Genomic DNA, 15,156 nt, shown 5'->3' with positions numbered 1-15,156 from the left:
AGGTATTGGTGAAAGATTCTCTAAATCCCCATCGCTTCAGGGTAGCAAAAATATAGGGCCAGTGTACAGAATCAAAGGCCTTCTGGAGGTCTAGTGAGAGGAGACAACCCTGCCTAGGAGCATCGTTGTCCCAGTTGGAATTGAGAAGGGACATAATATCAATTGCTCGACGTATTTGGTCTGGGCCCTGTCTACCCGGAATGAATCCCAATTGGTCCTTATTAACGTAGAGGCTAATGAAAGAGGATAAGCGGTCTGCAAGGATCTTAGTCAGGATTTTCAAGTCATTATTAATGAGCGAGATCGGCCTGTAGTTAGATACTGAGCTAGGGTCTTTCCCAGGTTTAGGGATAACTGTAATATAAGCAGAATTACTTGCGTTGTCTAGTGGGTCTCCCCGTTGCAGAGCATTGAAAAAACGTGCCAGATAAGGTGCAAGAGTCTCAGCGAAGGTTTTATAATAAGGGACAGAGAACCCGTCCGGGCCAGGAGCAGATTGTGATTTTAGAGTTTTTATAAACGCGCATACCTCGTCCGATGAGATAGGGGTTTCCAATTTCAAGCGGTGTCTGTCATCCAATCTGGGAAGTTGGATGCTATCTAGGAATTCGTCCACTGTGTGTTGTGAAGGGTGCTCGCCCCTGCCATAAAGCGATTTGTAGAAGGAATGGAATTCCTCCATAATACGTTGAGGGTTCTGGGATAAAGTGCCGCCATGAATTTTAATTTTGGGGAGGGCAAAAGAACGGACCTTCAGCGTAGATCCTACTCGCAAGCATGGATCCTATCTTATCACCTTGGCAGTATAATCGGGCTTTATTCCAACGTAACCATTTTTCAGCCTTTGTGGTTAGGGCCAAATTCAGGGCTGTGCGGGCTGAGTCCAGAAGTTCTACAGGGACAGACCTAGGATTTGCTTTATGTTTCTTAGCTAGGGTAGAGAAGTCTTGTTCTAACTTTGTTATCTCAGGTTTCCTGGCCCTGTGAATCTTGGAGGCTATTTGAATGAGTTTTCCCCTGATTACGGCTTTATGAGCTGCCCAGAGACAGGCAGGTGTAGTGTCGGGGACATCATTAGTCAGAAAGTGAAAATCTATTGCGCTTTTAATTTCCTTTGTTCTGATAGGGTCACTCAATATGGAATCATTTAGTCTCCAGCGGCCGGGCACCCGATGACCCGAGGGGCGCCGTAGAGTCAGGAAAACCATGGAGTGATCCGACCAGACAGCGTCTCTGATGCATGACTTGGAGGCCAGAGGAACTATAGCGGTGGGAAGGAATATGTGATCTATGCGCGCAAAGGAGCAGTGCGGGCTAGAATAGTGAGTGTAATCTCTCATCGTCTGGTTTATTTCTCTCCAGATGTCAACCAGGCCATGATCAAAAAGGAGTTTAGCGATGCGTAGGCTTTGTTTAGTGGGTCTAGTGAGTTGTTTGCCCGGGGGGCGAGATTTGTCCAGGCCCTGATCGAAAGCGGTGTTGGAGTCGCCTCCACATATCACCGTACCTTCCAATAAGGGAGTCAGGGATCTCAACATTGATTGAAAAAAAGGGAATTGAGATAAAGGAGTACGTATGGTCATCTAGGTCCCCAATGATTAAAATGTACCTGCCCTCTGGGTCTTTATGTTCTGATTTGAGGGAGAATTTACATTTGTGAGAGAAGAGAATGCCCACCCCTCTTGTCTTGTCTTCCGCATTGGCTAGATAGAAGGTAGGGAATTTGGCGTGTAGGAACGTTAGGCTGTAACGTTTAGGAAAGTGCGTTTCCTGAACTAGGGCCACATCTATCTTTTGGGAATGAAAATATTGTAGTACTTTTCGCCTTTTGACCAGGGAATTTAGGCCTAGAACATTATGGGACACCACCTTGAAGGGGCGTGATTCTGGGGGGGAGTTAGCCATAGAGCAGAAGGGAGCAACCAACTAGCACCCCAAGGGCACCTACCGTTTCCTCTCCACAAGCAGCGAAGCCCTCCTCCGGTAAACAGACGGTCTTTATCGCAGCTAAGATAATTTGTGGGGCTCTTCCCAAGTCGGCCACTGCAAAAAAACAAATATTAGAAAGACAAAAAAGAAAGGAAGGAAAGAGAAAGAAGATATAGCCGAGAAACAAGAGAGTTTCACGGAGGGGGGAGGAGAAAGGGTCCTCCATCCGTAAGGTGAACCAAAAAAAAACTCCCTTCCACGAGGAGGGGAGCAATCCTGACAAGAGAAGGGCGTAAAGCCTGTTCTTCAAGGCAGGACGGGGTGCATGAGCCCCATTCCAGCCACGGGGCCACTTTAAATTAAGCTTAAAAAAGGAGTAAAGCAGGCCTGGTGCCCGCCATCACATCGAGCACCTATAGAGACCAAATCTTTGAGAGAAGCAAAATAAAATAGAAAATTCATATACATACCCCTGCATGCACATAAAAGCCTTGAAGAACAGACTTTACGCCCTTCTCTTGTCAGGATTGCTCCCCTCCTCGTGGAAGGGAGGTTTTTTTTTGGTTCACCTTACGGATGGAGGACCCTTTCTCCTCCACCCTCCGTGAAACTCTCTTGTTTCTCGGCTATATCTTCTTTCTCTTTCCTTCCTTTCTTTTTTGTCTTTCTAATATTTGTTTTTTTGCAGTGGCCGACTTGGGAAGAGCCCCACAAATTACCTTAGCTGTGATAAAGATCGTCTGTTTACCGGAGGAGGGCTTCGCTGCTTGAGGAGAGGAAACGGTAGGTGCCCTTGGGGTGCTAGTTGGTTGCTCCCTTCTGCTCTATGGCTAACTCCCCCCCAGAATCACGCCCCTTCAAGGTGGTGTCCCATAATGTTCTAGGCCTAAATTCCCTGGTCAAAAGGCGAAAAGTACTACAATATTTTCATTCCCAAAAGATAGATGTGGCCCTAGTTCAGGAAAGGCACTTTCCTAAACGTTACAGCCCAACGTTCCTACACGCCAAATTCCCTACCTTCTATCTAGCCAATGCGGAAGACAAGACAAGAGGGGTGGGCATTCTCTTCTCTCACAAATGTAAATTCTCCCTCAAATCAGAACATAAAGACCCAGAGGGCAGGTACATTTTAATCATTGGGGACCTAGATGACCATACGTACTCCTTTATCTCATACTACGCCCCTAACAAGGGTCAATTCCCTTTTTTTCAATCAATGTTGAGATCCCTGACTCCCTTATTGGAAGGTACGGTGATATGTGGAGGCGACTCCAACACCGCTTTCGATCAGGGCCTGGACAAATCTCGCCCCCCGGGAAAACAACTCACTAGACCCACTAAACAAAGCCTACACATCGCTAAACTCCTTTTTGATCATGGCCTGGTTGACATCTGGAGAGAAATAAACCCGACGATGAGAGATTACACTCACTATTCTAGCCCGCACTGCTCCTTTGCGCGCATAGATCACATATTCCTTCCCACCGCTATAGTTCGTCTGGCCTCCAAGTCATGCATCAGAGACGCTGTCTGGTCGGATCACTCCATGGTTTTCCTGACTCTACGGCGCCCCTCGGGTCATCGGGTGCCCGGCCACTGGAGACTAAATGAGTCCATATTGAGTGACCCTATCAGAAAAAAGGAAATTAAAAGTGCAATAGATTTTTACTTTCTGACTAATGATGTCCCCGACACTACACCTGCCTGTCTCTGGGCAGCTCATAAAGCCGTAATCAGGGGAAAACTCATTCAAATAGCCTCCAAGATTCACAGGGCCAGGAAACTTGAGATAACGAAGTTAGAACAAGACTTCTCTTCGCTAGCTAAAAAACATAAAGCAAATCCTAGGTCTGTCCCTGTAGAACTTCTGGACTCAGCCCGCACAGCCCTGAATTTGGCCCTAACCACAAAGGCTGAAAAATGGTTACGTTGGAATAAAGCCCGATTCTACTGCCAAGGTGATAAGATAGGATCCATGCTTGCGAGTAGGATCTACGCTGAAGGTCCGTTCTTTTGCCATCCCCAAAATTAAAATTCATGGCGGCACTTTATCCCAGAACCCTCAACGTATTATGGAGGAATTCCATTCCTTATACAAATCGCTTTATGGCAGGGGCGAGCACCCTTCACAACACACAGTGGACGAATTCCTAGATAGCATCCAACTTCCCAGATTGGATGACAGACACCGCTTGAAATTGGAAACCCTTATCTCATCAGATGAGGAATGCGCGGTTATAAAAACTCTAAAATCACAATCTGCTCCTGGCCCGGACGGGTTCTCTGTCCCTTATTATAAAACCTTCGCTGAGGCTCTTGCACCTTATCTGGCACGTTTTTTTAATGCTCTGCGACGGGGAGACCCACTAGACAATGCAAGTAATTCTGCTTATACTACAGTTATCCCTAAACCTGGGAAAGACCCTAGCTCAGTATCTAACTACAGGCCGATCTCGCTCATTAATAATGACTTGAAAATCCTGACTAAGATCCTTGCAGACCGCTTATCCTCTTTCATTAGTCTCTACGTTAATAAGGACCAAGTGGGATTCATTCCGGGTAGACAGGGCCCAGACCAAATACGTCGAGCAATTGATATTATGTCCCTTCTCAATTCCAACTGGGACAACGATGCTCCTAGGCAGGGTTGTCTCCTCTCACTAGACCTCCAGAAGGCCTTTGATTCTGTACACTGGCCCTATATTTTTGCTACCCTGAAGCGATGGGGATTTAGAGAATCTTTCACCAATACCTTACAAGCCCTATATTCCACCCCAGAGGCTCAGGTTCGTCTGCAGGGGTTTTACTCTGAGCCTTTCCAGATCTCCAGAGGCACCAGACAGGGATGCCCTCTTTCACCCCTAATTTTCGCCATAGCAATCGAGACTCTAGCGATAGCCATTAGAACCGACCCGAATATTCACCGCATTAATTGTGGTTCTAGGTCCCATAAATGTGCACTATTCGCTGACGACATTTCCTATTCGTCTCATCCCCCCTGATATCCCTCCCTAATATTTGCCGGCTCTTGGATGAATTTGGAAAGGTTTCTGGGCTTTTAGTCAACTATAATAAATCCCAAGCCCTCAACATTAATATTCCGGATTCTCTGCTCGCCAGGATTAGGAAGGGCTTTCGATTCACATGGAGCGACAAGTCCATCACATATCTAGGGATTAAGCTGACTTTCAAGGTGGAACTCCTTTATCAAGCTAACTACCCCCAGCTATTCCAAAAGCTAGAAGGCGATCTCTTCAGGTGGTCTCAGTTATCTCTTTCCTGGCTGGGTAGGATCAATGCAATAAAAATGACACTACTCCCACGCATCTTATACTACTTTAGAGCATTGCCTATCCCCCTGGTCAGGGCACATCTAAAATCTTTCCAAAATAAAATCATTAAATTTGTCTGGGGTGGGGGGGGGGTTACAGACTGTCAAAATCGGTTCTATTCCGGACTAGGGAGCAGGGTGGCCTGGGTCTCCCAAACTTACTTCGGTATTTCCAGGCGGCTCAACTTGCCCAAATCTCAACGGTCTACTCTCGCTGGGAATTGCCTGATTGGATACACATTGAAAGACAGGCGGTTTCGCTCCACACCCTGGATTATCTGTTGTGGTGTCCTAAAACGTTGAGACCCTCCATTTTGTCCCCAACATTCTCTCACTCCTTTGCCCTCTGGGATGGTCTTAGGAACGACGCGCGGCTGACATCACCCATTACCCCACTAAAACACTTATTCCAAAACACAGGGCCACTTTAAATTAAGCTTAAAAAAGGAGTAAAGCGGGCCTGGTGCCCGCCATCACATCGAGCACCTATAGAGACCAAATCTATGAGAGAAGCAAAATAAAGTAAAAAATTCATATACATACCCCTGCATGCACATATACATACACACGTATACAAAACCCCTAGAGAGGACAAAAATTGAGAAAAACAAATCCAGGACCATAAACTAAAACAGATAAACTTCCCGAGACCTGCAGTAAAGGTGAAGAGGGATAGGGATAGAAAGAGGGGGATGGGGATGGGCAGAAATGGGTGGGGGGAAGGGTAGGGAAGGGCGACGGAGAGACCAGGGATGCGGCGGCAAAGAGGGGATGGGAACAGGAAAGGAATGGAAACCATCCAGATTCAACTGTGCAAAAGCAATAGGGGTGCGTCAACAGCCACTGAACCTCCCCCCCCCCTCCAGGCCAAGGGCTCGGTCCGGCAAATGGACGCAAGCCCAAAAAAATAAATAAATAAATAAATAAAAAAAAAAAAACATTAAAAAAAAAATGAATAATAAAAAAATAATAATAAAAAATAATAAAAAATAAAGAAAGAAAAAAAACCCTTAGGGGCACAGGTCTCATGTGGCTGCCTAAATTGAGGCAGGAAAGGGTGCACAGGGTCAATTTAGCTCAGTGAGGAGCAAAAGGAGTCCGAGCCGTCCCTGTACTCAAAAAATAAACAAAGTAAGCAAGTTCCGGGGACCTAGACGTCTCATGGAGGAGGAGTGTCTTTGGACTTCTTGGTTCGGGAGGATTCCCACAGCGGTTGTAACGGACTGGTAGGGAGCTGTCTTTTCGTCGAGTTGGGAGCAGGCGCAGGAGGCTGGAGATTCGGATCTTGTCTGATGAGGCCCAGCTTCAGTAAAAGAATTTCTCCCTCCTGCAGGGAGGCGAACGTATAAGGTTTGCCTTTGTAGACAAATTTGAGTTGGAATGGGAAGAGCCACCAGTATTTGATTTCTTCTATCAATATGGTAAGCAGTGGTTTGAGGGCTCTCCTCTTCTGAATGGTAGACGGAGACAAGTCTGCAAAGATTTGGATCTCGTGACCCTGGAATGAGAGCTTTGACATGGACCGTGATTTGCGCATCACTTCCTCCTTAACCGTATAGAAGTGTGGCTTCACCACAATGTCTCTGGGGAGGCTGTCAGACCTTGGTGGCCGCAGGGCCCTATGAGCTTGGTCGAGCTCCAGCCTGTGGAGAGGGATGTCAGGGATCAGTTCCTTGATGAGTGACCGAATTGTGTCAGGGACATCTTTGTAGGATTCAGGGAGCCCCCTAACCCTAAAGTTGTAGCGCCTGTTCCTGTTCTCAAGTTCGTCTATTTTAGCGTTCGCCGTCTCGAGTTGATCCTGCAGGGTCTGGATGCAGTTGGTATTTTGATTAGTCCGTACAATGGTGGTTTCTAAATGGCTTTCAACCAGTTCAATTCGGGAACCTATGGAGTGGAGGTCTGCCTTAATATCATTAGTAATCTTGGTGGCAGTGTCATGCAAGCCCCTGTCCAGGAGCTCAGCAAATTTAGCAAACATGTCTGCCATGGACATAGGAGGGACCAGGCCTGAATCCCCAGCCTGTATTAGCTGCTGGGGGGGCCCGGCTTCCATGGGGGAGAGACCCAGCTCCTCCAGGGTCTGATTCAGCAGGGATTCTGTTGAGGCAGAGGAGACAGGACCCAGTGCAGCTGTACTCACTGTGAGACCGAGCATCTGAGAGTGGGATGACGCTGCGACTGGAGTGCTGGCTAGGTGGACCTGGGCTGTGTGAGGAGGAGCAGGCGCCATCTTGGGACTCGCGGCCCGCTCGTTCTCCATCCCGGAGGGATACTGCAAGGTTCTCCTCACTGTCCCCGAGTGCATCGGGGGAGTCTGCGGGGTGTCAGCTATCCGCGGGGGGTAAATCCAGGCAAGTGCGGCAGTGCTCGTGGCGCTGGAGGCCCCGGTCGGCTGGAGTGGAGCGGAGCTCTCTGACTAGGCGTCCATGTCAGGCGCATGCGCCTCCTCACATTTCAATTTTTTTTAGTCCTCAGCACCCAGAACATGCCCACTATGCAATAGAGATGCTGGTCTTCAGCTGGAAGAAGCTTATAGCAGAAGAGGAATGTAGGCCAGCTGGAAGCCTGGCCAGCTGGAAGCAGTGCTGTAGGTCCATACACCCCATGGACCCGGCAGTGAAAGGGTTAAAGGGATAAGCGCTATATGACCCAAAATTAAGGAGTAGGTCAATATCTTGAGGCGAGAGGCTGTAGGTGGCAGTTATATCACATGTGGTGGTGAATGTGCATAAAGATTTGTGTGCTCACTGGTGGAATTGATGTAGCTTACTAGTAAAAATTTACAAAAGAAGCCTTTGAGAATACTTTGCTTATACTTTTATGTATCCACTTACAAATTACATTGCATGGACATAGGGTTATAGTGCTACAGTAAATGTAAAGGTACCTCATGCATAAAGACTATTGTATCCCTGCTTAAAATAGGGTTCTTCAATCAGATTTCCACATTCTTATAATCATCACTTGAAAGATTAAAACTAAAAAGGTTATAACTTACTAGAACAAGATGGTAGTTTACAAATTCGTGTGGTTTCTGGTTTTTCACTACTACAGTTCATTGTTGTATTGTCGCTTGAACCACAAAGAACTTGCCTTTCTTGGGTTCCATTGCCACAGGTCACAGAACACTAGAAATAAAAATAATAGATTATAATACTAAATACTTCTGCAGATAGTTACGGTAATATGAAAGTGTTTCCTTGTAGAACTACAATGGAATTCTCGTTGTTAGCATTTATGCAGTTCTTCTTTCCACTGACCAATAGTGACCGCCAGTGTAAGGAACATGCTTTTTTCTACTGATCACTATTGTAGGGGGCATCCTACTTCTCAATGACCACCAATATTAGAGTGAAGAGTGGGACCATCCTTCCACTGAAGGGTCATGTTTTTTTCTCACACAACATGAACATGATGTAAAGCTCTTGGTTAAACTGTCGGAAGACCAGGACGACAGGGATTTAATCGATAAAATTGATTTAGAAGACCTTTTAACTCTTACTATCCCAGAGAAACCAATAGTTTTACCTAAAATTCAATCATCATTAAAGAAAAAATCTGATAAATTCCCTGCTTTAAATGTCAACATGAATTTGAATGCCTTTTTAACTATGACATCTAGGGATATTAATAGATTAAGTTTTCATCCTACAAGCTCATCCGATTTGACTAAGAAAGAAAAATATGCGTTAGACAACCTTATCAAACAAACACAACTAACTATCAAACCAGCTGATAAAGGTGGCAACATAGTAATTATGAACAATCTGCAATATAAAGGAATGTGTAAAAATTTGAACAATAGCGAATGGTATACCAAGATTCCTAGGTCCCAGATTAACAAATATGACGAAGAATTTTACAAACTGATTATTAACTTACAAACGTGGAATTTTGTTAGGACTTTGCATCCCAGAATTCCCACGTTCTACAGTCTTCCTAAAATCCACAAAAATAAGATACCACCTCCCGGACGTCCTATCGTCTCGGGCTGTGGCAGCATTACAGAAAACCTTAGCAAGTTCATAGATGAACAAATACGCCTATATGTCAATAATTTACCTTCCTACGTCAAAGATACTCTACATCTTCTCCAACAATTGGATGAGTTGTCTGTTCCCCCCATTGCCCTCCGGGTGGCTATAGATGTGGAGGCTCTCTATAGCTCCATTCCCCACCGGCGGGGCATTGGAGTGATCAGACATACTCTGTCACAATCCCATCGGGATAATCAAATTTTTGATGACTTTATGATTTCGGCTCTGGAACATGTCCTAACCAGGAATGTTTTTCTTTTGATGGTTCCCACTTCTTCCAGGTACAGGGCGTAGCTATGGGGACTTTGTGTGCCCCATCCTATGCCAATCTGTACCTGGGGGAGTGGGAACAGGGGTTCCTGTCCGAGGAGGCCCATTTACCCCTAACTGACCATATTATTCACTGGAGTCGTTACATTGACGACATCTTTATGGTCTGGTCGGGTGCCCCTGAAACACTACTGTCATGTCTCGCAGCCATGAATAACAACACATATAATCTAACATTCACTATGACCCAGAGTGATGTCTCAATCAATTTTCTAGATGTGACTATGGCAAACTTACAAGTGCACTTTTTAGAAAAGACACAGCATGCAATTCTATTCTACATGCACAAAGTGCACATCCTATGCACATCCTATGCCCCTAATTAAATCTATCCCTTTTGGCCAGTATTTGCTGCTACGCCGCAACTGTACAAGAGATGATATTTTTAAAATGGAAGCGGATATGCTTAGGGACCGGCTCTTAAAATGGGGCTATTCTCTAACTTGCCTTAAGAAGGCCTTTAGAAAAGCCACCGCTAGACCAAGAAATGACTTGTTGATTAAAAAACAAGAACCCAAAAAATTACCGGCCGATGTAAACTCAAATGCCCTACGGATTATCACCAGATTTAGTAGGCAGAGCAAACATGTTGGTAGGATTATTTCCAAACACTGGCATTTGCTGAGACCTCTGATTACTTATCGAAAGACAAGATCACTTAAAGACAGTCTCACTCAAAGTGAATACGTGGGAGAATTCCGCACAGGTCCATATAAGAGACCAGGTACCTTCAGGTGCGGAGGTTGCAATTTATGCCAATATATGAATATTGAAGATAACATCTTACTGCCAAATGGTAAACTCTTCAAACCTATTCACTTTGCGAACTGCAAAACACCTGGAGTGGTATATTTACTCCTATGTCACTGTGGGGTCTTTTATATCGGCAAAACTAAACAGCCCTTTCATAAGCGTGCTTCCAGACACATCACCTGTATGAGAAATGCAGATCCGGATCTCCCTTTGGGTCGCCATATTCGAGACGCCCACGGTGGTAAGATCCCAAAAATCGAATTCTTAATTTTGGACAGAATACACCCCAACAGTATAGGGGGTGACTGGAATAGAACCTTATTGCAGAGAGAGACGAGATGGATAGCTATGCTAAATGCCACTACTAAGCCAGGACTTAATGATATGGTCAGTTACCGCCCCTTTTTAGAGGGTTTTTCCTCTGGGGGATGGGAGGAATAGATATATTTATATTTACCTCATGGCCCTTCCTAGACTGTATGACTATCCGGCCTCTGCCTCACACGCTTAAATTTGGATACACCCCGTTGTGGAGTGTCTCCTCGTTTGGATGTTTTAGCCACCACCTGATGCATGTAGGGGGTTTTCACGCACACTGACTGTTTCATACGCCTGTGGTGTGTTGGGTTCCCCCCTGTCAATGCAGTTTATTCTGCTTTCATGCGTCAGCGCACACTCTATGCCGGACGCAGTCCACAATGGGCAATCTTCGGCATACCCTGTGCGAGAGGCCCTTTTTCCTTTTTCCCTTTTCTCCTCTTCCCCCCCCCCTTTTTTTTCTTCTTCTGGGTTAACATTTTTACCAGAACGGCGATCACACTGTATTTTACAAATTGTCAGATCTGAACTTACAGTAATACTCATTCAAGAATCTATTCCCTCCTGCATTGATTGGATGTTGTCCCCTCCATTTGTGGAGGCTTCTGCATTCCTCAATGTTCTGTGTGTGGTCACCACATTGACGACTGTTTTCGCGTCATTGCGGGTCACGCTCTTTTGCCGTGATTGCGTCATCATAACGTCGGCGCGGTCTTTGATGCCGCGATTGCGTCATGACGCTGGACGTCCGCCGTGCACATGCACCCAAGATATTTTCGGGCTTTATAAAGCCTGCTACAGACGCCAATGACTTAGACTGTCATAGCGTCTGCCGGGATATCGGGAGAAATCTAGCTACAGGTACTCTCTCTTTTTTTATTGACTTTTGGCTTACTATTTTTTTCTGGTGTTGTACCTTTGAGTACAACCCACCAAATGGGCAATTTACATTATATTTTCATTGTTTGTGTAGAGATTGCCATCGTTACCATTGAGTAACCCACTTCTCCTTATTTTGAGGAGTATTCGTGGAGGTTTGCTGTATGTTGACCTATACCTGGTTTTTCTGCAGTGATACCCCACATGTGGATTCCCATGTATGGTAAGTTGTCCTATTCTGTGTTGCCATATTTAGTCAATATATAGTGCCATTACGCTTTTTTCACCCTGCAAGTGAACGTTTATTTTATTTTTGACGGAAAAATCCCCTTTTTTTTTTCTTAGGGAAGGACCTCTGTTTGGTTGGCTATTAATGAATATCCTTTCTGTGAACACAGAGACTTATGGCTCTATATACATTCTTGTTCCTTTGATGCGTGTTTGACACTGAGACGGGAGATGTCCTGCAGATCCCACTTGCTGTAAGTAATATGGCTTACTCTGTAAAAACCATACATGCATTGCTCTCTTTTTCTTCTCGTCTCTAATTTCATATGCAAACAAACTGCAATCACTTGAGCTGTAAATAATGTTAAAGTTTATTTTCTCTGTAATATATGTACATATCTCTTCTCCAATAGACATGCAACTTTCTGACCCTATGCTCGTCTGTAATACCCCTTGAAGAAGGATCACAGATACCGAAACGGCTGTCAGGTTGGACTATATATGGTCTTATGTCGGTTTATTGTTTTATCAAGTAGGATCTATACACCACTTGTATGTGGTTTTTATCCTTTATAGGACACTTTTTGATGTCCTTATTTTGACATATTTAATAAAATTGATATTTATTTTTTCTACAATTTATGTGTTTGTGTCACTTTAAAAGTCCCACCCTTGAGGGGGTATTCCTTGTTTTTTCTATAACTCTAGGGATGTGGTGACTAACAAACATTTACAAACATTTACACTTGCCAGATTGTGGGGCCCTCTTTTCCATGTTTTCTCTCACTGACCAGCAATGTAAGATGCTTTCCTCCTCCCATTTGACTACCACTGTAAGAAGGCCCTTTTCCCACTGGCCACAAATGTAAGAGAGCAATACACTGGCCATATAAAAATAAAAATGTTCCCAAACTGGGAGTCTAAAATTGTTTAGATTGGAGTGTCATCCATCATTTGGGTAGGGTGTATTCACAATGCATATTATTCAGAAAAGGAAAAATGAAAAGAAAAGAAAAACGTGAACACCCACAGGCTTACTCTCAAAATGTATTTATTAAGGAAACGGCAAAGCGATGTGCACGTGGTGCATTATGGCCATCTCCAATAAAGTGCAGTGTACCTCAATGTTGCCGTACCCTTCTAGATTGCAGAACTGATCCCACCTCTAAAACAATACCCCCCAAAAATAAGAGCCCCCTTTTACTAAACTACATTTTTAGTACAGTAATCTTGTGTATTATATCGCACACCATACAGAAATAATCCTGTTTGTAGGTGCAGTTTGGAGGTTTGGCATTTCTCAGAACACTACATACTGTACAGATATAGACACCACCAAGTAAAAAAAAAATAAGTCATACAGATGTAATTTGAATGTTTAATGCAAATGGATGACTTCATCAAGACATGTAGCAAGAAGAGTGCATTGGTGCTAAAATTTAAATAGATATCCACTAGGGCTGCGCATCTTCACCGGTCTCACGATTCGATGCGATTACGATTATCAAGTCCACGATTCGATTCAGCGATGCATCACGATTGCAGCGCAAGTGCGCATGGATTTCATAAAAAAAAATTAAGTACTTTTTTTTCCTATCTGTTCTTAAAAAAAAACACACAATAACACTTCCTGTATGTAGCAAAGTCTAAACACAGCAGACATGCTACAGGAGATGGTCAGAGACTGCATACATGCTACAGGAGATGGTCAGAGACTGCAGACATGATACTAGAGAGCATCAGAGACTACAGACATGATACTAGAGAGGATCAGAGACTGCAGACATGATTCAAGGGATGGGCAGAGACTGTGGACATGATTCAAAAGATGGACAGAGACTGCGGACATGATTCAAGAGATGAAAAGAGACTGCGGACATGAATGAATGAATGAATGAAAAACTTATATAGCGCGTCACATGCGAACTGAATCGCCTCTGGGCGCTTGTTGTTCCTGTCTCTTGACATCAAAAGAGCAGAGTTTTGATCTGTCTTCTGAAGGCCAGGTGGTGTTCCTCCAACCGAATGCTGGTTGGTAAAGCGTTCCATAGTCTAGGACCTTGGAAAGCAAACCTTCTTTCTCCTTTGGACTTGTATCTTGCTTTGGGTACCTTGACCAGATTTTGGTCGGTGGATCGCAGAACGCGATTGGAATTGTGGGGTTCTATCTTGTCGCAAAGATATTGCGGAGCCTTCCCATGAATGCACTTATGCGTCAGACAGAGTGCTTTAAATGCAATTCTGTCCTTTACTGGCAACCAGTGGAGGGTTCTCAACGAAGGTGAGATTGATTCCCATGTTTTTTTCCCAGTCACAAGTCTGGCGGCCGTATTCTGAATGACTTGCAGACGAGAGATTTGCTACTTTGGGAGTCCGAGGTAAAGGGCATTTGCATAGTCCAGTCTGGAGTTCACAATTGTTCCCACCACGACTGCTACGTCTTCTTTGGGAATAAAAAAGAAAGTAAAAAAAAAATAAGTCATACAGATGTAACTTGAATGTTTAATGCAAATGGATGACTTCATCAAGACATGTAGCAAGAAGAGTGCAATGCTGCTAAAATTTAAATAGATATCCACTAGGGCTGCGCATCTTCACCAGTCTCACGATTCGATGCGATTACGATTATCAAGTCCACGATTCGATTCCGCGATGCATCACGATGCATCACGATTGCAGCGCAAGTGCACATGGCTTTCATAAAAAAAAAAAATTAAGTACTCCATTTTTTTTTCTATTTGTTCTTAAAAAAAAAACACACAATAACACTTCCTGTATGTAGCAAAGTCTAAACACAGCAGACATGCTACAGGAGATGGTCAGAGACTGCAGACATGATACTAGAGAGCATCAGAGACTACAGACATGATACTAGAGAGGATCAGAGACTGCGGACATGATTCAAGAGATGGGCAGAGACTGCGGACATGATTCAAGAGATGGGCAGAGACTGTAGACATGATTCAAGAGATGGGCAGAGACTGCGGACATGATTCAAGAGATGGGCAAAGACTGCAGACATGATTCAAGAGATGGGCAGAGACTGCGGACATGATTCAATAGATAAACAGAGACTGCGGACATGATTCAAGAGATGGACAGAGACTGCGGACATGATTCAAGAGATGGACAGAGACTGCGGACATGAATCAAGAGATGGACAGAGACTGCGGACATGAATCAAGAGATGGACAGAGACTGCGGACATGATTCAAAAGATGGACAGAGACTGCGGACATGAATCAAGAGATGGACAGAGACTGCGGACATGAATGAATGAATGAATGAAAAACGTATATAGCGCGTCACATGCGAACTGAATCGCCTCTGGGCGCTTGTTGTTCCTGT

At 44.6% G+C, this 15,156-nt stretch overlaps 1 protein-coding gene across 3 annotated transcripts in view; it reads right to left on the bottom strand.

Moving 5' to 3' along the window:
• LOC120932444 (A disintegrin and metalloproteinase with thrombospondin motifs 2-like) overlaps positions 1-15,156 on the bottom strand; it is a 1,658,079-nt gene that overhangs the window by 188,300 nt on the left and 1,454,623 nt on the right. For all 3 annotated transcript variants that reach the window (XM_040344802.1, XM_040344801.1, XM_040344800.1), the window contains exon 20: positions 8,262-8,391. In XM_040344802.1, the coding sequence (XP_040200736.1) occupies positions 8,262-8,391 (130 nt within the window). The remainder of the gene's footprint in view (positions 1-8,261; positions 8,392-15,156) is intronic.

The sequence above is a fragment of the Rana temporaria genome, chromosome 3 (assembly GCF_905171775.1).
Source record: "Rana temporaria chromosome 3, aRanTem1.1, whole genome shotgun sequence".
Taxonomy (NCBI): Eukaryota; Metazoa; Chordata; class Amphibia; order Anura; family Ranidae; genus Rana; species Rana temporaria.
Note: the sequence above shows the minus strand (reverse complement) of the source record. Positions and strands in the feature narration are given on the sequence as shown.